Consider the following 23,452-nt stretch of genomic DNA (forward strand, 5'->3'; position numbering starts at 1 on the left):
GAATGTCTGAGCGGACCCCCAGACGGTTATGACGTTTTTGGTGAATGTCCGAACGGACCCCCAGACTGTTAATGCGTTTTTGGTGAATGTCCGACTGATTCAGTACTCTGAACCCAACCGGACCCGTAACGGTTAATCAGCTACACCCCTTTAACGCAACAGGGACTCACTTCCGAAACAACCTTATAGACACTTGGGCCAAAGAGCATGGTATTGAATGGGTGTATCACATCCCCTATCATGCACCAGCCTCCGGGAAAGTTGAACGATACAATGGCCTGTTAAAGACTACCTTGAAAGCAATGGGCGCTGGGACGTTCAAAAACTGGGATACGCATTTGGCAAAGGCCACCTGGTTAGTCAATACTAGGGGATCTGCCAACCGAGCGGGACCTGCCCAATCCAACCTGTTACGTACTGTAGATGGGGATAAAGTTCCTGTAGCGCATGTAAGAAATACGCTGGGTAAAACAGTCTGGGCTACTCCTGCCTCAGGAAAAGGCAAACCTCTTCGTGGAATTGTTTTCGCTCAGGGACCTGGATACACTTGGTGGGTGATGCAAAAGAACGGAGAGGTGCGGTGTGTACCTCAAGGAGATTTACTACTGGGTGAGAATAGCCCATGAATTGAATTGTACCACGTGAATTATTATATAATACTGTATGTTATCACTACCATGACTACTACAGGTGACTAATTAGAATGTATGGAAAAGAGTGTAACCTGAGCATGACAGAAATGGTATGGAATAAGGGGTGAGAGGTGTCCTGGTTTCAGTTAGAACAGAATTAATTTTCTTCCTAGGAGCTGGTGGAATGCTGTGATTTGGCTTGGGATGAGCAGAGTGCTGAGAACACCCCGATGCTTTAATTGTCGCAGAGCAGTGCTTACACCAAGCCAAGGACATCTCAGCCTTTTGCTCTGTCCTGCCAACGGGCAGGCTGGGGGTGCAGTAAGAGCTGGGAGGGGACAGAGCCAGGACAGGGGACCCAAACTAGCCAAAGGGGTATTCCATCCCATCTGGGGTCATGCTAAACAATAGATAGGGGTGGCTAGCCGGGGGGAGGGGGCCAGACTGCTCGGGGTGAGGCTGGGCATCGGTCAGCGAGTGGTGAGCAATTGCATTGTGCATCACTTGTTTGTACGTATGATTATTACTTTCCTATTATCACCATTGTATTATTCTTATTGTTATTGTTATTTTTGTTATTATTATTTTCCTGTCTTATTAAACTGTCTTTATCTCAACTCACGGGCTTCACTTTGCATTTCTCTCCCCCGTCCCAGAGAGGGAGGGGGGAGGCTGAGCGAACGGCTGCGTGGTGTTTAGCTGCCGGCCGGGTTAAACCACGACAGGGTGGGGACATCAGGGTGGGGACACGGGGACAAGGACATCAGGACAAGGGCATCGGGATGACATCAGGATGGGGACACTGGGATGGGGACATGGGAACATTGGGATGGGGACATCGGGATGACATTGGGTTGGGGACACTGGGACAAGGACATAGGGACAAGGACATTGGGATGGGGACATCAGGGTGGGGACATTGGGACAAGGACACTGGGATCACATGGGGATGGGGACACGGGGATGGGGACATCGGGACAAGGACATCAGGGTGGGGACATTGTGGGGGGGACATCGGGATGGGGACAACCCCAATGGGGACATCGAGGACAGGGACATTGGGGGGGGGGGGGCACAAGGATGGGGGGGACACCGGGACAAGGATGGGGGGGGACAAGGACAAAGAGGGGGGGACACGGGGATGGGGTGGGGACATCGGCGGGGGACCCACTGTGACCAGACCCCCCCTGTCCCCCTCCCCCCCAAAACTAAACTTTTTTGAGGCCGCGTTGCCAATCCCGCACTTTATTGAACCAAACGGGGTGCGGGGGTGCGGGGTGGCGGTTGGCACCCCCAACATTTTGGGCTCAGAACGGCGAAAAACAGGCAAAACCAGAAACGACGCCTTCCGGCTGCGGCTCCACGCTCAGTCCTGGGGGAGAGAAACCCCCCCAAAAATGGCGGGGGGGGCAATTTGGGGGGGTCCCCCAATTTTTGGGGAGGGTCCCCCAATTTTTAGGCGGGTCCCCAGACTTTGGGGGGGTCCCAAAGTTTTTTGGGGGGTCCCCAAATTTGGGGGGGGCTGTAAAAGGGGGGAGGGTGAAAACAGGGGCAGGATTTGGGGGGGGGTTGTTTTTTTTGGGGGGGGCAGATTTTTTGGGGGGTCATTAAATTTTGTGAGGGGGTCCAAATTTTTTGGGGGGTCTTCAAATTTGAGGGGGGGCAGCTGGGGGAGGAGGGAGGGTGAAAATGGGGGCAGGATTTAGGGGGAGGTGGAAATTGGGGGGTGCATTTTGGGGTGGGGGGAGCAATATTTTGGGGGGGCACTTTGGGAGGGGGGAGAGTGAAAATGGGGGGGCAAATTTGGCGGGGGCAAAATTGGGGGGGGGATTGGGGTAAAATTGGAGGAGGAGGGTGGAAATGGAGGCAATTTTAAGGTGGGGGGGCTCAAATTTGGGGAGGGGGGAAGTAGGAGGGGTAAACAAAAAAATAGGGGGGGACGTTGGGGGGAAATTTTGGGGGGGGGGGGCAACATTTCGGGCCCCCCCCCTCACCTCGATTCCCAGGACGGTGGAGTCAAAGAGGTCCCGGACCTGGGGGGGGGCGCACAAATTAGGGGGTTTTTGGGGGGGGGGGGAGCACCCAAAACCCTCCCCTTGGTGTTGGGGGGACCGTGGGGGGGGGGCTCACCTGGTCCAGCTGCGGGGGGGGCTCCTCGCTGCTGCCCCCTCCCCTCTCCTCCTCCTCCTCCTCTTCCTCCTCTTCCTCCTCCATCACGCTCAGGCTGGGGACGACGCTGGGAGCCCCCAAGTATGCCCAGTGCCCCCCCAGTACACCCAGTGCCCCCACCAGTCCCCCGCAGTATACCCAGTGCCCCCCCAGTCTCACCCTAGTGCCTCCCAGTCCCCCCCAGTCCCCCTCCAGTGCCCCCCAGTATGCCCAGTGCCCCCCCTATCCCATCCCAGTGCCCTCCCAGTACCTCCCAGTTCCCCCCATTGCCCCCCCCAGCCCATTTTGAGGGTGCCCCCCCCCCCCCCCAAAATTAACCTGCTGGGGCCGGGAACGCGGAGCTCCCAGGGGGGGCCGGGGGGGACCCGCAGCACCGTGGACGTGAGCGCCGGGCTGAGGGGGGGGCTGGGGCCCTGCCAGGTCTCTGGGGGTGGGGGGGTAGAAAAAGGGGGGGGGGCGATGTGAGACCCCCCCACACACAGGATTTGTCCCCAAGGACACCCCCCAATTTGTCACCTCCCTCCCTTGGGGGGGGGGGCAGGGACAAGGGGGGGGGACAGGGACAAGGGGGGGTCACAGGGACAAGGGACGGGAGGGAGATTGGGGGGGGGGGGCACATTGGGGGGGGTCCCGGGGGGGCGCTGCCCCCCGCCTCACCTTCTGTGCACCTCCTCTTTTGGGGGGGCTCGGGGGGCTGCAGGGAGCGGTGGTAGGCGGCCAGGGGGGGCCACGGGGACCGCTCCGGGGGGGTCATCCCCAGCTGCTGGCAGCTCTGCTGCAGGTGGGTCAGCCTGGGGGGGGGGGCAAAAATTAGGGGGGGACCCCAAATCCACCCCCCCAGGGCCCCCAAATTTTCCTCCAAGATCCCCAAATCCCCCCCTGCACCCCAAATCCCCCCCAGGACCCAACCCCCCCCCAGGAACCCCATATCCCCATACAAGAACCCCAAATCCCCCTCCAGGAACCCCAAATCCCCCCCAAATCCCCCTCAGGAACCCCAAATCCCCCCCTCTGGACCCCAAATCTCCCCAAAATCCCCCCCCCAAGGACCCCAAATCCCACCCCTGGGACCCTAAATCCGCCCCCCCAGGACCCCAAATCCTCCCCCAACTTCCCCCAAGGACCCCAAGCCCCCCCCTCAAGGACCCCAAATGCCCCCCCCAAGGACCCCAAATCCCCCCCTAACTTTCCACGAGGACCCCAAGCCCCCCCCTCAAGGACCCCAACCCCCCGCAGGACCCCAAATTCCCCCCAGGACCCCAAATCCCCCCCCAAGGTCCCCAAATCCCCCTCAGGGACCCCAAATATCCATGAGGACCCCGAATACCCCACACACACACCCCAAATCCCCCTCAAAGACCCCAAATCCCCCCTCAGTACCCCAAATCCCCCCCAGGACCCCAAATGCCCCCCACAGGACACCCCCCACTCACAGCAGGGCTCGGTCGGGGGGCAGCAGGCGGGGGGAGAACTCGCTGAGCACCTCCAGGAAGGGCAGGTACAGGGGGGCCCCCCCCGGATCCCCCCCGGACCCCCCTCCGGACCCTCTTGTAGGGCAAAGGCGATGCCGTCCCTGGGGGGGGGGGCACAGAGCAGGGGGGGTCAGGCCCGGGACCCCCAAATCCCCCCAGGGCCCCCCAAACCCCCCCAGACTCCCCCAAACCCCTTCAGACCCCCCCAAATTCCTCAGGCCCCCAAAACCCCCCCAACCCCGTTCCCACACCCCCAGACCCCCCCCAAAAAAAAACCAAGCCCCCCCCCAATTACCCCGACCCCCCCCCCCAAAAAAAGCCTGAGCCTCCCCCAAATGGACCCAACCCCCCCAAAATGCCCGCAACCCCCCTCCCACCACCCCTAAACCCCCTCCCAAGACCCCCAGGACCCCTCCAAAAATCCCCCAGAGCCCCCCCCAAATACCACTGACCCCCCCCAAATTGCCCCAACACCCCAGAGCCCCCCCGAAAGCCCCCCCATCACCCCAAAACCCCCTCCTATACCCCAAAACCCCCTCCCCACACCCCCAGACCCCCCCAAAAAAAAAAACCAACGCCCCCCCAAATACCCCGGAGCCCCCCCACAAATGCCCCTGGGCCCCCCCAAACCCCACAGCCCCCTCCCAGCACCCCAAATCCCCTCCTATCCTCCCCAAACCCCTTCTTATCCCCCCAAAACCCCCTCCCCACACCCCCAGGACCCCCCACCCAAATATCCATGCCCCCCTGGTGGCCCCCCCCGTTACCGGTGCAGGCGCAGCAGCACTTGGCGGTTGGGTTGGGGGCGGGGGCCGAAGAAGAGGGAGAGGCGGCGCCCCAAATCCCGCAGCCCCCCAAAAGCGGGGACCCCCCGCACCCCGGGGCCGTGCTCCATCAGCAGCTCCGTCATCACCTGGGGGGGGCACGGTCAGAAAGACCCCAAAATCCCCCCCCCCGGAGTCCCCCCGATAACCCTAAATCTACCTGGAGCCCCCCAGGGACCCCAAAAGCCCCCCCTGGAGCACCTCAATGACCCCAAATCCATCTGATCCCCCCCCCCCAAACCTCTGAGAACCCCCCAGGGGACCCCAAAAGCCCCCCCGGAGCCCCCCCCCAATGACCCCAAATCCATCTGATCCCCCCCCGGATGTCCTCAAGCCCCCCAGGGACCCCAAAAGCCCCCCCAGAGTACCCTGATGACCTCAAATCCATCTGAAGCCCCCCCCCAGAGCACCCCAGGGACCCCAAAAGCCCCCTCTGGAGCCCCCCATGACCTCCTGGAGCCCCCTAAGAATCCCAAATCCCCCTCTGGAGCACCCAAGGAACCCCAAATTCCCCTGAAGCCCACCCAGGACATCCTGAAGCCCCCCAAGGAACCCTAAAGCCCCCTCTGGAGCCCCCCCACAACCCCAAATCCCCCTGAAGCCCCCCCAGGACCCCCCCCGGACCTGCTGCAGGCTGAGCAGCACGACGCGCGCCCACTCCTGGCCGTCCATGCGGCGGATGCACGCCAGCGTCTCCTTGATGATGTCCCCGTACTCGGCGTGAAACTGGGGGGAAACGGGGCGGCACGGGGGGTCCCCAAAGAGCCGAGGGGACAGCAGGGGGGGGGACAGTGTCCCCAGCCCTGTCCCCACCTTGTCATAGTACTTCAAGACGTCGGAGGCGGCGCTGGGCTCCAGGACGTTGTAGATGATGAGCTTGCAGAAGCCGGCCAGCAGCATGCGGCGGCGGTGCAGGTCCTCCATGTGTGCCTCGGCGGCATCGGGCTCTGCGGGGACAAGGGGACAGCTTGGGGACAGCTTGGGGACAGTTTGGGGACACGGAAAGGACACCAGGAGCAGCTGGGGGAGGTCCTCCGTGGGGTTTGGGGGCACTAAGGGGATGTTGAGGGGATTTGGGGCACCAAAGGGATGCCAGGAGCAGCTGGGAGAAGTCCTTCAGGGGGACTGGGGACATCTTGGGGACACAGGGAACATCTTGGGGACACTGAGGGGACATTAAAGGGACACCAGGAGCAGCTGGGGGAGATCCTCCATGGGGTTTGGGGACACTAAGGGGATGCTGAGGGGATTTGGGGCACCAAAGGGATGCCAGAAGCAGCTAGAAGACTTCCAGAGGGTTTGGGGACATCTTGGGGACATCAAAGGGACACAGGAGACATCTTGGGGACACAGAAAGGATGCCAGGAGCAGCTGGGGGAGGTCCTCCGTGGGGTTTGGGGGCACTAAGGGGATGTTGAGGGGATTTGGGGCACTGAAGGGAAGCCAGAACCAGATGGGAGAAGTCCTCCAGGGAGATTGGGGACATCTTGGGGACATCAGAGGGACACAGGGGACATCTTGGGGACACTGAAAGGACACTAAAGGGACACCAGGAGCAGCCAGTGTAGCTCCTCCATAGGGTTTGGAGGCACTAAGGGGACGTTGAGGGGATTTGGGGCACCAAAGGGATGCCAGGAGCAGCTGGGGATGGTCCTTGAGGGGGCTTGGGAGGGCAAGGGGACACTGAGGGGACACCTGTGGCCATGAGGGCCACCTGGGGGCTACCAGGGCCACCTGTGGACCACCTTAGGGACATGAGGGGACATCTTGGGGTCACCAAGGACACGTCAGAAACACCCTGAGGCCACCAGGGACTGCTCGGAGATGTCCTGGGGCCACTTTGGGGCCACTTGGGCCACCTGGGGACCACCAGGGCCACCTGGGGACCACCTTGGGGACACAAGAGGACACCCTGGGGACACGAGGGGACACCTTGGGGACACGAGGGGACATCTCCGAGCCACCAGAGCCACGCCAAAGACATCTTGAGGCCACCAGGGCCTGCTCGGAGATGTCCTGGGGCCACCCTAGGGCCATCGGGGCCACCTGGACCGCTTTGGGGCCACCTCACGAGCACAGGGGCCACCTGGTGCTCACCGGGGCCACCTTGGGGACGGGTTGGGGACGCGTTGGGGACCTCACCGTCACCGTCCCTGTCCCCAGGGCTGAAGACGTGGTCGAGGAGCACGGCGGCCAGCTGGGAGCGCAGCTCCACGTCGGGCACCAGCCGCAGTGGGGCCAGCGCCGCCCCGGCCCCGCGTGTCCCCGAGGGGCCCAGCACCAGCAGGAGGTCACTCAGCACCACGAAGGCCTTGGGGACAACGGGGACAACGGGGACAAGGTCGGCACGGGGCCACCGAGGTGCCACCTCGCCCTCTGTCCCCTCGCTGTCACCTGCTCCCGGACGCCGGCGTCGCCGTTGGAGAGGCAGCTCTGGCACAGGGCGCAGAAGGAGGTGGTTTTGTCCTTCAGGCTCAGCAGCTGCTCCTGGGGACAGCCGGGTGGCATTTGGGGACAGCCGGCTGGCACCTGGGGATGTCCCCAAGCCGGGGCCACGTCCTCGCAAAGAGGGGGTTGTCCCCCTGTTGTCCCCTCCCCGCTGTCCCCCTGTTGTCTGTCCCTACCCTGGGGTGGTGGCGCTGCTGGGGGTCCTTGTCCCCATGTGTCCCCATGTGGTGTCCCCATCCCCGTCCCCGTGTCCTGTCCCCGTCCCCATATCCTGTCCCCATCCCCGTGTCCTGTCCCTGTCCCCAAGTCCTGTCCCTGTCCTATTCCTGTCCCCATGTCCCTATCCGTGTTCCCATATCCTGTCCCCATCCCCGTGTCCTGTCCCTGTCCCCAAGTCCTGTCCCTGTCCTATTCCTGTCCCCATGTCCCCATCCGTGTTCCCATATCCTGTCCCCATCCCTGTGTCCTGTCCCTGTCCCCACATCCTGTCCCCATGTCTCCATCTATGTCCCCACATCCTATTCCTGTCCTCATGTCCCTGTCCCCATGTCCTATCCCTGTCCCCATGTTCATGTCCCTGTCCCTGTGTCCTATTCTTGTCCCCATGTCCCCATCCATGTCCCCATGTCCCTGTTCCTTTCCCTGTGTCCTGTCCCTGTGTCCTATCCCTGTCCCCATGTCCCGTCCCCCTGTCCTGTCCCCGTGTCCTATTCCTGTCCCCATATCCTGTCCCTGTCCCCTGCCCCATGTCCCTCTGTCCCCATGTCCCCAGCCCCGCCCAGTGTCCCCATATCCCCGTCCCCACACCCCTGCCCCCTTCCCAACGTCCCCAAACCCCCAAGTCCCTGTCCCCACAGCGTCCCTTTTCTCCCCTTACCCCCAGTGTCCCCATGTCCCCGTCCCCTCCCCCAGTGCCCCCATGTCCCTGTCCCCTTCCCCAGTGTCCCCAATGTCCCCAACTGTCCCCAGTGTCCCCAGTTGTCCCCATGTCCCCAAGCTCACCTGGGGGACGTCGGTGTTGGCCAGCCGCGACAGCTCCCAGAGGATGTGGAAGTGGGCGCAGGTGATGGCGGGGACAAGGAGCTGTGGGGACACACGGTGGCCTCGTGTCCCCTCCCTGGAGTTGTCCCCAATGTCCCCAGTGTCCCCAGTGTCCCCCAGTGTCCCCAGGTACCTGCGGGGGCACCTTGCCCGTGTCGGCCGCGCGCCGCAGGAGGAGGGTGCAGGGCTCGAAGAGCTGCCAGGGCGTCAGGTCGTGGGCGCTGCGGGGACAGGGACAGGGGACATGGGGACATGGGAACATGGGGACAGGGGACATGGGGACATGGGGACATGGGGACAGGGGACATGGGGATATGGGGACATGGAGGTGGGGACATGGGGACAGGGAGATGGGGACAGGGACACTGGGAAGGGGATGGGGACACTGGGAAGGGGACAGGGACATGGAAATGGGGACAGGGACACTGGGAAGGGGACGGGGATACTGGGAAGGGGACAGGGACATTGGGAAGGGGACATCAGGGAATACTAGGGACATGGGAATAGGGGGAAAGGGGACAGGGACATGGGGCCAGCGCCCCAGGGGATGGGGGGGCACGCTTGGGGACACATTGGGGACACATTGAGGACACTCTGGGGACACGTTGGGGACACGTTGGGGACATGTTGGGGACACGCCGGGGACACGCTGGGGACACGGGGCACACTTGAAGAGGACGGAGAGGCGCTTTAGGGTGGCGGTGGCGCTGTACAGCTCCTCCTCGTCCAGGGACGGCAACTGCGGGGGGTGGACAGGGGGTTGGGGACAGCTGGGGACACCCCGGGGGGCTGGGGACACCCCAACACCCCCAGCCCAGCTCTAAGCCCCCCAACCCACCCCAAATCCATCCCAAATCCCATACAACCCCCCCAAATCCCCCCAAAACCCCCTATAATCCCCCCGAATCACGCCCTAAATCCCTCCAAAATGCTCTATAATCCCCCCTAAACTCCCTCAAATCCCCCCATAATCCCCTCCAAATCCCTCCAAACCCACCCCAAATCCCCTATAACCCCTCTGAATCCCCCCAAATCCCCTATAACCCCCCTAAATCCCTCCAAAATGCTCTATAATCCCCCCTAAACTCCCCCAAACCCCTATAAACCCTCCAAATCCCTCCAAACCCACCCCAAATCCCCCCCAAATCCCCCATAGCCCCTCTGAATCCCCCCCGAATCCCCTCTAACCCCCCTGAATCCCCCCAAATCCCCTATAATCTCCCCAAATACCCCAAAATCCCCTCTAACCCCCCCTAAATCCCCCTATAATCCCCTCTAACCCCACCAAATCCCCCCCAAACCCCCTATAATCCCCTCAAATCCCCCCAAATCCCCTCTAACCCCCCCAAATCCCCTGAACTCCCCCGTACCCGCAGCAGGCGGTGGCAGCGCTCCCCCAGCAGGTCCCCCATGCCCCCATCCCCACCCCATTACCACCCCAAATCTTCCCCAAACTCCTCCTAAACCCTCCCAAATCCCCTATAACCCCCCCAAATCCCCCTATAACCCCCCTGAATCCTCCCCAAATCCCCTATAACCCCCCCAAATCCCTCCAAAATGCTCTATAATCCCCCCTAAACTCCCCCCAAACCCCTTATAATCCCCCTGAGTCCCCTCCAAATCCCCTATAGCCCCCCCAAAACCCCCTATAATCCCCCTGAATCCCCCCCAAATCCCCTCTAACTCCCCCAAACCCCCCCAAATCCCCCCCAAAACCCCCTATAATCTCCCCGAATCCCCCCAAATCCCCTCTAACCCCCCCAAATCCCTCCAAACCCACCCCAAATCTCCCCAAATCCCCTCTAACCCCCCCTAAATCCCCCTATAATCCCCTATAACCACCCAAATCCCCCTGAATCCCCCCCAAATCCCCTATAGCCCCCCCAAACCCCCCTATAACCCCCTCCAAATCCCCCCAAATCCCCCCCAAATCCCCTATAACCCCTCCGAATCCCTCCAAATCCCCCCCAAATCCCCCCAAACCCTCTATAACCTCCATAAATGCCCCCAAACTCCCCCATAACCCCCCATCCCACCCCAAATCCCCCCAAAAACCCTTATAATCCCCCCCAAATCCCCTAAAACCCCTCTGAATTCCCCCAAATCCCCTATAACCCCCCAAATCCCTCAAAAATGCTCTATAATCCCCCCTAAACTCCCCCCAAACCCCTTATAATCCCCCTGAATCCCCCCCAAATCCCCTCTAACCCCCCCAAATCCCTCCAAACCCACCCCAAATCTCCCCAAATCCCCTCTAACCCCCCCTAAATCCCCCTATAATCCCCTATAACCCCCCAAATCCCCCTGAATCCCCCACAAATCCCCTATAGCCCCCCAAACCCCCCTATAACCCCCTCCAAATCCCCCCAAATCCCCCCCAAATCCCCTATAGCCCCTCCGAATCCCTCCAAATCCCCCCCAAATCCCCCCAAACCCTCTATAACCTCCATAAATGCCCCCAAACTCCCCTTATAACCCCCCAAACCCACCCCAAATCCCCCCCAAACCCCTTATAATCCCCCTGAATCCCCCCAAATCCCCCCCAAATCCCCCTCTAACCCCCCCAAATCCCTCCAAACCCACCCCAAATCCCCCTGAACCCCCCCAAATCCCCCCCAAATCCCCTATAACCTCCATAAATGCCCCCAAACTCCCCCTATAACCCCCAAACCCACCCTGAATCCCCCCAAACACTCCCTAATCCCCCCCAAATCCCCTATAACCCCTCCAAATCCCCCCAAATCCCTCCAAACCCACCCCAAATCCCCCCAAATCCCCTCTAACCCCCCCTAAATCCCCTCCAAATCCCCTCTAACCCCCCCAAATCCCCTCTAACCCCCCTAAATCCCTCCAAAATGCTCTATAATCCGCCCTAAACTCCCCCCAAACCCCTTATAATCCCCCTGAATCCCCCCCAAATCCCCTCTAACCCTCCCAATCCCCTCTCACCCCCCCAATCCCCTCTAACCCCCCCAAATCCCCTCTACCCCCCCCAAATCCCCCCAAAACCCCCTGTAATCCTCCCAAATTCCCCCCAAATCCCCTCTAACATCCTCAAATCCCCTCTCACCCCCCCCAATCCCCTCTAACCCCCCAAAATCTCCCCAAATCCCCCCAATTCCCCCCCAAATCCCCCCCAATCCCCTCTATACCCGCAGCAGGCGGTGGCAGCGCTCCCCCAGCAGGTCCCCCAGGCGGCTCCTCACCAGCTCCCCGCGCCCCCGCAGCGGCAGCCGGGGGTCGCAGAGGGCCCCCAGGGCTCGGGAGGCCGCCCCCAGCACCTCCGGCCCCGTGTGCTTCTGCACCAGCTCCTGCAGCTGCGCCAGCGCCTGCTCCAGGGGCTGCGGGGTATGGGGTGGGGGTCACGGCCACCCCAAAGGGCCAGGGGACACGGGGACCCTATAAGGACTGGGGACACGGGGACCCTATGGGGAATGGGTGACCGTATAAGGATTGCGGACATGGTGATCCCAAAGGGTGAGGGGACACGGGGACCCTATGGGGAACGGGGACCCCAAAGGGCAAGGGGACACAGTGACCCTATAAGGATTGGGGAAACGGGGACCCCAAACGGAGAGGGGACACAGGGACCCCAAAGGGTGAAGGGACATGGGGACCCTATGGGAAATGGGTGACCCTATAAGGACTGGGGGACATGGTGATCCCAAAGGGTGAGGGGACACGGGGACCCTATGGGGAACGGGGATCCCAAAGGGCAAGGGGACACGGGGACCCTATAAGGATTGGGGACACGGGGAACCCAAAGGGCCAGGGGACATGGCGACCCTATAAGGATTGGGGACACGGTGATCCCAAAGGGTGAGGGGACACGGGGACCCTATGGGGAATGGGTGACCCTAAAATGATTGGGGACATGGTGACCCCAAAGGGCCAGGGGACCCCAAAGGGTGAGGGGACATGGTGACCCTATAGAACTGGGTGACCCTATAGGGTTGGGACCAGATGACCCTATAGGACTGGGTGACCCTACAGGATCGGGGCCAGGTTACCCTATAAGGACTGGGTGACCCTATAGGACCAGCTGACCCTATACGGTTGGGACCGGGTGACCCTATAGGGACCAGATGAACCTATAGGACTGGAGCCAGGTGACACTATAGGGTTGGGACCAGCTGACCCTATAGCACTGGGACCAGGTGACCCTATAAGGACCGGGTGACCCTAAAGGACCAGGTGACCCTATAGGATTGGGGCCAGGTGACCCTCTAAGGACAAGATGACCCTATAAGGACAGGGTGACCCTATGGGACCAGGTGACCCTGTAGGGACCAGGTGGCCCTATGGAACTGGTGCTAGGTGACCCTATAAGAACCAGGTGATCCTATAGCACTGAGTGACCCTATAGGGTTGGGACCGGCTGACCTATAGGATTGGGACCAGGTGAGCCTAAAAGGACCAGGGGACGCTAAAGGACTAGGTGACCCTACAGGATTGGGGTCAGGTGACCCTATAAGTACTGGGTGACCCTAAAGGACCAGCTGACCCTACAGGATTGGGGCCAGGTGACCCTATAAGGACCAGGTGACCCTAAAGGACCAGCTGACCCTATAGGATTGGGGTCAGGTGACCCTATAAGGACCAGGTGACCCTAAAGGACCAGCCGACCCTATAGGATTGGGGTCAGGTGACCCTATATGGCCGGCTGACCCTATAGGGCCTGTGCTCACCCTCTCCAGCCGCGCGGTGCAGTAGACGCTGAGCTCGAAGCAGCTCAGCACCTCCAGCAGCGGCGTCACCTTCTCCTCGTCCGCCGAAAACTTTTGGGGGGGTCACAGGGAGTGAGGGGGGGTCACCCGGGTGTCCCCCCACCCCAAAAATGTCCCCGAGGCCCCCCCGGGGTCCCCTCACCTTGGCCAGCAGCCGGGGCAGGATGGGGGCCAGGCAGAGGCTGAGCCGCGAGCGCTGCTCCGTCACCGCCCGCCTCCCCTTGGGGGGCGCCTGGGGGGGGGGACACAGGTGACAATGATGACAATGACCCCCCCCCGGACAATGACACCCCCTGGGGGTCAATGATACCCCATCAGGTGGCACTGACCCCCCCCAGGTGACAGCGACCCCCCAAAGGGGACACTGAGACCCCCCCTTGGGGACAACGGCCCACCCCCCAGTGACAATAACCCCCCGTTGGGGACACTAACCCCCCCTTGGTGACATTAAGACCCCCCCTTGGGGACAATGACCCCCCCCAAGATAATACTGACCCCCCCTTGGTGACACTGAGACCCCCCCGGGTGACAATAACCCCCCCAAGTGACAATGACCCCCCCCAAGATGACAATAACCCCCCCTTGGTGACACTGAGACCCCCCCCCAGGGACAGTGAGACCCCCCCAGGTGACAATAACACCCCCCCACATGACAATAACCCCCCACCCTTGGGGACAATGACCCCCCCCTGGTGACAATAACCCCCTTTGGTGACACTGAGACCCCCCCCAGGTGACAGTCACCCCCAGGTGACACCGCCCCCCCCTACCTTGCGGGGGGGTCCCCGTCCCACTGGGGGCCCCTCCCCCGCCGCCCGCTTGGCGCTGCCGCCAGGATCTCCACCAGGGCCTTCTCCTGCTGGTCGCTGAGCGCTGGGGGGGGAACTGGGATGGACCGGGAGGGACTGGGACGGGACTGGGAGGGGGGTGGGGGGGACTGGGGGGGGACTGGGATGGACTGGGACGGGGGCTGGGACAACTGGGATGGACTGGGAGGGACTGGGAGGGGGCTGGGGGGAGAATGGGATGGACTGGGAAGGACTGGGGGGGACTGGGAGGGGGCTGGGGGGGGAGACTGGGGGGGACTGGGAGGGGGTTGAGGAGGTTCCCAGTGCCCCCCAGCTCCCCCCAGTATCATCCCAGTGTCCCCTGGCACCATCCCAGTGCCTCCCAGTGACCCCTGGTGCCCACCCAGTTATCCCCAGTTCCTCCCAGTCCCATCCCAGTACTCCCCAGTACCCCCCAGTGCCTCCCAGTTCCCTCCTAGCATCCTCCCCGTGCCTCCCAGTCTTTCCCAGTACCCCCTGGCACCCTCCCAGTCCCATTCCAGTCCCTTCCAGTTATCCCCAGTGCCCCTCAGTCCCATCCCTGTTCCCCTCATTGTCTCCCAGTGCCATCCCAGTGCCTCCCAGTTCCCTCCCAGTGCCCCCCAGTGCCACCCCAGTTCCCCACAGTGTCATCCCAGTGCCCCCCCCAGTCCCGTCCCAGTGCCCCCTTGTTCCCACCAGCCCCCTCCCAGTGGCTCCCAGTGCCCCCAGTTGCCCATATTCCCCAGGGGCCACCTCCAGCAGCAGTCCCCGCCCCAGCCACGTCCATCCCAGTGCCTTCCCAGTGCCCCCCCAGTCCCATCCCAGTCCCCCCCAGTGCCCTCTGGTGCCCTCCCAGTTATCCCCAGTTCCTCCCAGTCCCATCCTAGTACTCCCCAGTACCCCCCAGTGCCTCCCAGTTCTTCCCAGTGCCCTCCCAGTGCCCCCTGGCATCATCTCAGTGCACCCCAGTCCCATCCCAGTCCCTCCCAGTGCCCCCTGGTGCCACCTTAGTGCCTCCCAGTCCTTCCCAGTGCCCCCTAGCGCCCTCCCAGTGCCTCCCAGTCCCCTCCCAGTGGCTCCCAGTTGCCCACCCTCCTCGGGGGCCTCCTCCAGCAGCAGCCCCCCGGCCGTGTCCCAGTCCCGCAGCTGGGTCCCGGCGCAGTCCCAGAGGCTGTCCACGAGGTACGCGGCGTGCTGGTGGAGCTGGGGACAGGGACAGCGCTGGCACCCGGGGTCCCTTGGGTGTCCCCTGGGGTCACCCGGGGTCTCTTGGGTGTCACCAGAGATCCCTTGGGTGTCTTCTGGGTGTCACCCAGAGTCCCTTAGGTGTCCCCAGGGTGTCCCTGGGTGTCCCTGGGTGCCCCCAGACTGTCCCCAGGGTGTCCCCAGGGTGTCACCTCGCTCTCGATGAAGAAGGTCAGCAGCAGGCGGAAGAAGGTGCGGTTGTCCCCGCTGCCAGGGGACGGCTCGGTGTCACCCTCGTGCCGCGGGGACAGCAGGCTGGGGACAAGGACAGGGGGTGACATTGGGGAGGGGACAGCGGGGGGGGGGGAACACAAAGGGACACAAGAAATGGGGACAGGGGGATTCTGTGGGGACAGGGACAGGGTTGGGGACACAAAGGGACATGGGATGGGGACAGGGGGGTCCCATGGGGATGGGGACAGGGTTGGGGACATAAAGGAACACAGGATGGGGACAAGGGGGTCCCATGGGTGTGGGGACAGAGTTGGGGACACAAAGGGTCCAGAGGGGACAAGGCAGGACCGGGTGCCACCATCCCCACGGGGACATCCCCAGGTGCCACCAAGCCTCGCACCCGGTGGCAGCACCGACTGGGGACGATACCCGGGGGGTGACACCGAGAGGGGACAGGGGACAGGGGAGGTGACACAGGAGGGGACAAGGGGGTGGCCCGGCCTCACCTGCGGTAGAGGAAGAGGCCGGCGGCGGTGGCGAGGGGACGGCGGCTGCAGAAGACGGCCGGGTAGACGCGGTGACAATCGGCCTCCGTCAGCGCCTCGGCCACAGTGCTGGGGTGACAACGGGGACACCGCTGTCCCCCGGCTGTGTCCCCTGTCCCCGAGCCGTGTCCCAACCCCCCAGCCCCGTGTCCTGCCTGGCTTCGTCTCGCCCGTTTTGTGTCCCCCTTGGTGCTCTCAGACCCTAACCGGTGTCCCCAGTGTCCCCATCCCCCGTGTCCCCAACGTCCCCAATGCCCCCAATGTCCCCCTTGTCCCCAATGTCCCCCCCATGTCCCTCTTGTCCCCAATGTCCCCCCCATGTCCCTCTTGTCCCCCATGCCTGCCCCCCGTCCCCAATGTACCCCTTATCTCCCCATCCCCAATGTTCCCCTGTCCCAAATGTCCCCAATGACCCCAACATCCCCAATGTCCCCCTTGTCCCCCCCAAATCCCCAATATCCCCATGTCCCCAATGTCCCCCATGTCCCCAGTGTCCCCCCCATGTCCCCAACGCCCCTATGTCCCCATGTTCCCAGTGTCCCATGTCCCCAACGTCCCCATGTCCCCCAATGTCCCCCATCCCCAATGTCCCCATTATCCCCAATGTCCCCCATGTCCCCAGTGTCCCCCCCTTGTCCCCAATGTCCCCCCCCATGTCCCCAACATCCCCCTGCCCCCAATCCCCAATGCTCCCCATGTCCCCGATTTCCCCAAGGTCCCCCCCATGTCCCCAGTGTCCCCAACATCCCCCAGGCCCCTCCCCATGTCCCCAGTGTCCCCAACATCCCCCCCCGTGTCCCCAACGTCCCCAAACTCACTCCAGCATCACCGTCAGCAGCTTCACCACCTCCACGGCCACCACGGGGTCCTTGTCCTGCACCATGGACACCAAGCGGGCCTGGGGGGGGGGGACACACCCGTTGTCACCCCCTGGGGACCTCGGCAGGGAGGTGACAGCGTTGGGGACACGGGGGGGGGACACGCTCACCTTGAAGCGCCCGGTGAAGAGCTCCATGTGTGCGGCCGTGTCCCGGCGGGCGTACAGCCCCTGCAGCGCCCGCACGCAGCGCAGACGCACCTCCCCCTGCTGCGGGTCCCCAAGTGTCCCCAAGTGTCCCCTCCCGGCCACAAAGGTCCCCAAGGGTCTCCTCTCCTAACCCCAAGTGTCCCCTCCCAGCCCCAAGTGTCCCCCATCCTGCTCCCAAAGTTCTCCAGCTGTCCCCTCCTGGCCCCAAGGTCCCCAAGTGTCTCCTCTCCTGGCCCCAAGTGTCCACAGGTGTCCCCTCCCAGCCCCAAAGGTCCCCAAGAGTCCCCTCTCCCAGCCCCAGTGGTCCCCAAGTGTCCCCTATCCTGGCCCCAAAGGTCCCCAGCCAGCTCCTCCGGGTCCCAAGTGTCCGCAAGCGTCCCCAAGTGTCCCCCGTCCTGGCCCCAAAGGTCCCCAGGTGTTTCTTCTCCTGACCCCAAATGTCCCCAAGTGTCCCCTCCCAGCCCCAAGTGTCCCCCATCCTGCTCCCAAAGGTCCCCAGCCGTCCCCTCCCAGCCCCAAGGTCCCCAAGTGTCTCCTCTCCTGGCTCCAAGTGTCCCCATGGATCCCCAAGGGTCCCCTCCTGGCCTCAGGTGTCCCCAAGTGTCCCCTCTCCCAGCCCCAGTGGTCCCCAAGTGTCCCCCATCCTGGACCCTGTGGTCCCCAGCCAGCCCCTCCTGGCCCCAAAGGACCCCAAGTGTCTCTTCTCCTGGCCCCAAGTGTCCCCAAGTGTCCCCAAGGGTCCCCTCCCAGCCCCAAAGGTCCCCAAGTATCTCCTCTCCTGATGCCAAGTGTCCCCTCCTGCTCCCAAGTGTCCCATCCTGGCCCCAAAGGTCCCCAAGTGTCCCCTCTCCCAGTCCCAAAGGTCCCCAAGTGTCCCTCCCAGGGAACCCCATGTCCCCAAGGTGTCCCCCAAGGCGTCCCTGTGTCCCCAAGGTGCCCCCACATCCCTGAGGCATCCCCACAGTGTCCCCGTGTCCCCAGTGTGTCCCCACGGTGTCCCCATGTCCCCCAGGTGTCCCTATGTCCCTGATGTTTCACCGAGGTGTCCCCATGTCCCTGAGGTGTCCCCAAGGTGCCCCCATGTCCCCGGGGCATCCCCACATCCCTGAGGCATCCCCACGGTGTCCCCGCGTCCCCAGTGTGTCCCCAAGGTGTCCCCGAGGTGTCCCCACAGTGTCCCCATGCCCCCCAGCTGTCCCTGTGTCCCCAAGATACCCCCACGCTCCCATAGCTGTCCCTGTGTCCCCAAGGCATCCCCATGTCCCCACGGTGTCCCCACGCCCCCCAGCTGTCCCCGTGTCCCCGAGGTGTCCCCAGGATGTCCCCACCTTGTCGTGCAGGGTCCAGCCGAGGTACTTGAGGTGGCCGTCGGTGAGGAAGGAGGCCGGGAAGCTGCACATCCACGTCCCCAGCTCCTCCATGCACAGCGCGCGCACGTCGGGCACCACGTCCCTGGGGGGGGGACAGCGCCTTGGGGACACTGCCACGGGGACACCGCCACGGGGACAGCGCCACGGGGACACCCCGACGGGGACACCGCCACGGGGACAGCGCCTTGGGGACACCGCCACGGGGACACCACGGCCCCGACACGCTCGGAGTCCCCAGGGCCACCCCAGAGACCCCCGTGTCCTGGTGACAACGTCCTGGTCCCGGTCCCCAACCTCTCCTGGTGATGTTCTCCGAGGAGAACCCAACTTGGTTCCATCCCAGTTCCAAACTGGTCCCAGTTCCCAACCACAACTGGTGATGTTCTCCGAGGAGAACCCAACTTGGTTCCATCCCAGTTCCAAACTGGTCCCAGTTCCAAACCCTTACTGGTGACGTTCTCTGAGGAGAACCCAACTTGGTTTCGTCCCAGTTCCAATCTGGTCCCAGGTCCCAACTGGTCCCAGTCCCCAACCCCTCCTGGTGACGTTCTCCAGGGAGAACCCAACTTGGTTCCATCCCAGTTCCAGACTGGTCCCAGTTCCCAACCACAACTGGTGACGTTCTCCAAGGAAAACTCAACTTAGTTTCATTCCCAGATGCAAACTGGTCCCAGTTCCCAACTGGGCTGTCCCCAGTGCCACCACAGTGACAACCCCTCCTGGTGACAACCTTCTCCAAGGAGAACCCAACTTGGTTGCATCCCAGTTCCAAACTGGTCCCAGTCCCCAACTGGGCTCTCCCCACTGGCTCCAGTCCCTAACCACGCTGTTCCCAGTGCCACCCACTGCCACCCAGTGCCCCCAGCACCACCCCAGTGCTGCCCAGCACCATGCAGTGCCACCCAGAGCCACCCCAGTGCCACCCAGTATCCTCCAGCATCACCCCAGTGCCCTCCAGCACCACCCCAGTGCCCCCTAGCACCATCCCAATGCCACCCAGTGCCCCCCAGCACCACCCCAATGCCACCCAGTGCCACCCAGTGGTACCCAGTTCCGCCCAGCACCACTCCAGCGCCCCCCCACCTGTATCGGTGCACGAAGACCCCCTTGAAGATGGCGTTCATCACGGCCTCCATCTCCTCCTGCTGCTCCTGGAGCTGGACGGCACCCATGGGCGTCACCGGGGCGCCCGTGCCCGTGTCCCCACCACGTCCCCAAACGTCACCCACCTCCTGCAGCGTCTCCTGCAGCGCCTCCAGCTTGCCGGGGGCTCTCCGGGGGGGGCTTTTCCCCCTTTCGGCCTCGTAGAGCCTCCGGGTGTTGTCGCGGCGCTGGCTCAGCCCCAGCGCCACCTCCACCAGCGCCGTCATCAGCTTCATGGCTGGGGACAGCGGGACGGTGGCGGGGGGGCGTCGGGGACACCCGGCGGGTGACAAGTTGGGGGTGGGGGGTGTCACCTACCTGCCAAGGTGGCCGTGTGGCGGAAGGCGCGCACTTGGGTGTCGGCGAGGCTGGTGAGCAGCGCGGTGAGGCCGCCGAGGAGGAAGCCATCGTAGAGGATGGCGTGGCGGCTCCGCAGGGCCACCGCTGTCACCACGGCCCCAAAAGAGGCCCGAAAACGGCGCCACGGCCCCGTGGAGAGGGACAGGGGGTAGTCGGAGGAGTCCTGGGGGGGGACAAGGGGGCAGAACGGGGACACAAAGGGATGAGGCGGCGGGGATGGACAGGGGGGAAATGGGGGCGGAAAGGGAGAAAATGGGGGTGGAAAGAGACAAAATGAGGGGGACGTAAAGGGACAAAGTGGTGGGGGTGCAAAGGGACAAGATGGTGGCGTCAAAGCAGTGACAAGATGGCTGCCTCACAGCGGTGAGAAAACGGTAACAGCGCATAAAACTAAAGTATCAGGGACACAAGAGACAAAATGCTGCAGTCACAAAAGGGACAAAATGGAGGGGACGCAAAGGGATGAAGTGGCAGGGACGCAAGGGGACAAGATGGCGGCGTCACACTGGTGACAAGATGGCCGCCTCACAGAGGCGACAAGATGGCCGCCTCACAGAGGAGACAAGATGGCGGCATCCCCACACCACCACACATCCCCCAGTACCTCGCTGAAGGTCTCGGTCAGCCGCTGGATGATCTCGGTGTTCTGCTGCTCCCGCAGCATGGCCAGCGTCACCGTGCCTGCCGGGAGGGGACACGGCGGCTGACGGGGACGTCCCCCGGGGGGGTGACAGGGGAACGGGGAGCGGGGCGGCCGCACCTCGGCAGCCGCAGGAGCGGACGATGAAGTTGACGAGCTCCAGGAAGGCCGGCTCCCGGTCCCGCTTGTAGCCCTGCAGCCACTCGTCCACCGCCACCTGCGGGTACAGTGACACGTGGTGACACATGGTGACACGTGGTGACACGTGGTGGCACGTGGTGGCATGTGGTGACATGTGGTGGCACGTGGTGACACGTGGTGGCCCCACATTTGAGCAAATGCCCCCCCCCCATATCCGCTTCCCAAGGTGGACACGTCCCCGTGTCCCTTTGGGAGCTGGTTTTGCTCGCGTGTCCCTTTATCCCTGTGTGTCCCCGTGCCCCCCAACATGTCCCCATGTCGCCCCCGTGTCCCCCCCTGTCCCCATGTCCCCCCATGTCCCCCCCTGTCCCCATGTCCCCCCCTGTCCCCGTGTCACCTCGATGGCCACCCTGCCGTCCATGACAGCCTGGTAGAGGACATTCTCCTCCGAGCTGCTGCCGTCCTCGCTGGGCTCCCTCCGGGGACGTTTGGGGACCTGCGGAGGTGACACGGGGGTGACAAGGGAGGGCACGGCTTTGGGGACGGGGGGGGACACAAAGGGGACACGTACAGGGCGGGGGCCGGGCCCCCCTTGAGCCCCCCGCTTCTCCTGCAGGGTGGCCTCGAAGTCGCTGCTGGAGTCGTTGTCACTGCTGCTGGTGTCCCTGTGGGGACAGTGGGGACAGCAAGGGGGGGGGCTGTTGTCACCTCCCCCCCCCCCAAAAACAACAAAAAAAAAACACAACTCACGTGCTGGGGGGGGAGCTGGGGGGTGGGTCCTGGGGACCAGCTGGGCGCTTTGAGGACATGGTGAAATCTGCGGTGGGGGGGGGGACACAGGTTGGGGGGTGTTGGGGGCCCCCCCATTTGGAGAGGGCCCCCCCCAGGTCCTGCAGAATGGGGACGTGGGGGGGGCAAACACCCCCCATGAGTCGTTTGGGGTGGTCCCGAGACCCCAAACACCCCCTGAGGTTACACGGGGGGGACCCAAAGCCCCCCAGAGTCCCATTGGGGGGTGTCCCAAAGCCCCTCAAGGTCACTCGGGGGGGGTCCCAAGGCCCCCAACCCCCCCCCCGAGCAGTGTGGGACGGTCCCAAGGCCCCTCAAGGCCCCTCAAGGCCCCTCAAGGCCCCCCAGGGTCACACTGGGGGGGGGTCCCAAGGCCCCAAAACCCCTCAGGGTAATGTGGGGGGGTCCCAAGCCCCCCCTGGGGTCACGTGAAGGGGGCTCTCCCCCCCCCCGCCTGCCTCGCCTCGCGCCGCCTCACCTCTCCCCTGCCCGCACCTGCGCCCGGCCCGCAGCGCGCACGCTCACAAACAGGGGGCGGGGCCTGGGGACGGGGCCTGCGGGGCCCAGAGGAGGGCCCCTGTGGCCTGGGGTCCCTATGGGGCCCTATAGGGGAGGCCCTGTGGCCCCTAGAAGCGGGTCCCTATGGGGCCCTATGGCCTGGGGTGCTTATGGGGTCCTGTAGCTGGGTCCTTCTGGCCCCCTATGGCTTGGGGTCCCTATAGGACCCTATAGGTGGGCCCCTATAGCCTGGGGTCCCTATGGGGCCCTATAGCCGGGTCCCTATAGCGCCCTATAACCAGGTCGCTATGGCACCCTATGGCCTGGGGTCCCTATATTGTCCTATAGCCAGTTCCCTATAACACTCTATAACCAAGTCCCTGTAGCAGCACCCTGTGGTCTGCGGTCCCTATAGGATCCTATAGGTGGGCCCCTATAGCCCCCTATTGGCCCAGGTTCCCTGTAGGGCTCTATAGGGCCCTATGGCCTGGGGTTCCTATAGGACCCTATAGGCGTCTTCCTATGGCCCTCTATGTCCCAGGGTCCCTATAGGACCCTATAGGTCCCTATAGGTCCCTAAAGCCCTATAGGTCCCTATGGCCCTCTATGGCTCTATAGGTCCCTATAGGGCTCTATAGGGCCCTATGGCGTGGGTCCCTATAGGGCCCTATAGCTGGGTCCCTATGGCCCAGGGGCGGTTCTCCCAGTGCCCCTCCAAAGCCTTCCCAGTGCTCCCAGTGCCCCTCCAGTCTCCCCCAGTGCCTCCCAGTGCCCCTCCAAAGCTTTCCCAATACTCCCAGTCCCCCCCAGTCTCTCCCAGTCCCCCCCAGTCTCTCCCAGTGCCTCCCCCGCGCCCCCCCCGGACCCCCCCAGCGCTGGGTGCGGCACCTGACACACAGCGACTCCTACGTCCTGCGGCTCTGAGGGGGGGGACGGGGACAGGGGGACAATGGGGACAGCAGGATGGGGGCATGGGGACACGGGGACAATGGGATGGGGACATGGGGACAAGGACATCGATATGAGATCAGGATGGGGACACTGGGACAAGGACATTGGCACGGGGACATAGGGGTGGGGACATCGGGACAAGGACATTGGGATGAGGACGTTGGGATGGGGACACTGGGACAAGGACACAGGGATGGGGACATCAGGGTGGGGAGAGTGGGATGGGGACATTGGGATGACATCGGGGTGGTGGCATTGGGATGGAGACATCAGGATGGGGACATCGGGATGGGGACACAGGGACAAGGACACTGGGATGGGGACAGCAGGATGGGGACTTGGGGACAGGGACATCAGGACAAGGACATCGGGATGGGGACACTGGGATGGGGACATTGGGGTGGGGACACGGGACAAGGACATCAGGAGAAGGACATTGGGATGGGG

The 23,452-nt window shown here is 63.3% G+C and overlaps 1 protein-coding gene across 1 annotated transcript; it reads right to left on the reverse strand.

Moving 5' to 3' along the window:
- Positions 1-1,861: 1,861 nt before the first annotated feature.
- On the reverse strand, positions 1,862-21,612 carry LOC140001072 (cohesin subunit SA-3-like). Its single transcript, XM_072032211.1, has 31 exons — positions 21,518-21,612; positions 21,339-21,432; positions 21,165-21,263; positions 20,747-20,843; positions 20,591-20,667; positions 19,945-20,149; positions 19,713-19,864; positions 19,567-19,640; positions 18,442-18,565; positions 17,075-17,173; positions 16,905-16,984; positions 16,048-16,155; positions 15,520-15,622; positions 15,214-15,371; positions 14,084-14,198; positions 13,456-13,545; positions 13,275-13,364; positions 11,739-11,927; positions 9,255-9,325; positions 8,720-8,807; positions 8,548-8,628; positions 7,492-7,584; positions 7,195-7,408; positions 5,911-6,044; positions 5,722-5,823; positions 5,041-5,186; positions 3,459-3,592; positions 3,120-3,225; positions 2,763-2,868; positions 2,627-2,665; positions 1,862-2,004 (listed from the first exon to the last, which is right to left on the reverse strand). Exons 1-31 carry the CDS (start codon positions 21,574-21,576, stop codon positions 1,999-2,001), a joined length of 3,333 nt encoding a protein of 1,110 aa, XP_071888312.1. The 5' UTR covers positions 21,577-21,612; the 3' UTR covers positions 1,862-1,998.
- Positions 21,613-23,452: the final 1,840 nt, after the last annotated feature.

Source organism: Anas platyrhynchos, chromosome 37 (genome assembly GCF_047663525.1).
Source record: "Anas platyrhynchos isolate ZD024472 breed Pekin duck chromosome 37, IASCAAS_PekinDuck_T2T, whole genome shotgun sequence".
In the NCBI taxonomy this organism is placed as follows: Eukaryota; Metazoa; Chordata; class Aves; order Anseriformes; family Anatidae; genus Anas; species Anas platyrhynchos.

What these genes read in the sequence shown, in the direction of transcription:
- LOC140001072 (XM_072032211.1), bottom strand. Translation starts at nt 21,576, where the DNA reads ATGTCCTCAAAGCGCCCAGCTGGTCCCCAGGACCCACCCCCCAGCTCC. An exon ending in TCTTCACCGGGCGCTTCAAG is followed by an intron (nt 16,985 to 17,074) that starts GTGAGCGTGTCC and finishes CCCCCCCCCCAG; the next exon opens with GCCCGCTTGGTGTCCATGGT. An exon ending in TGCCCCGGCTGCTGGCCAAG is followed by an intron (nt 13,365 to 13,455) that starts GTGAGGGGACCC and finishes CCCCCCCAAAAG; the next exon opens with TTTTCGGCGGACGAGGAGAA.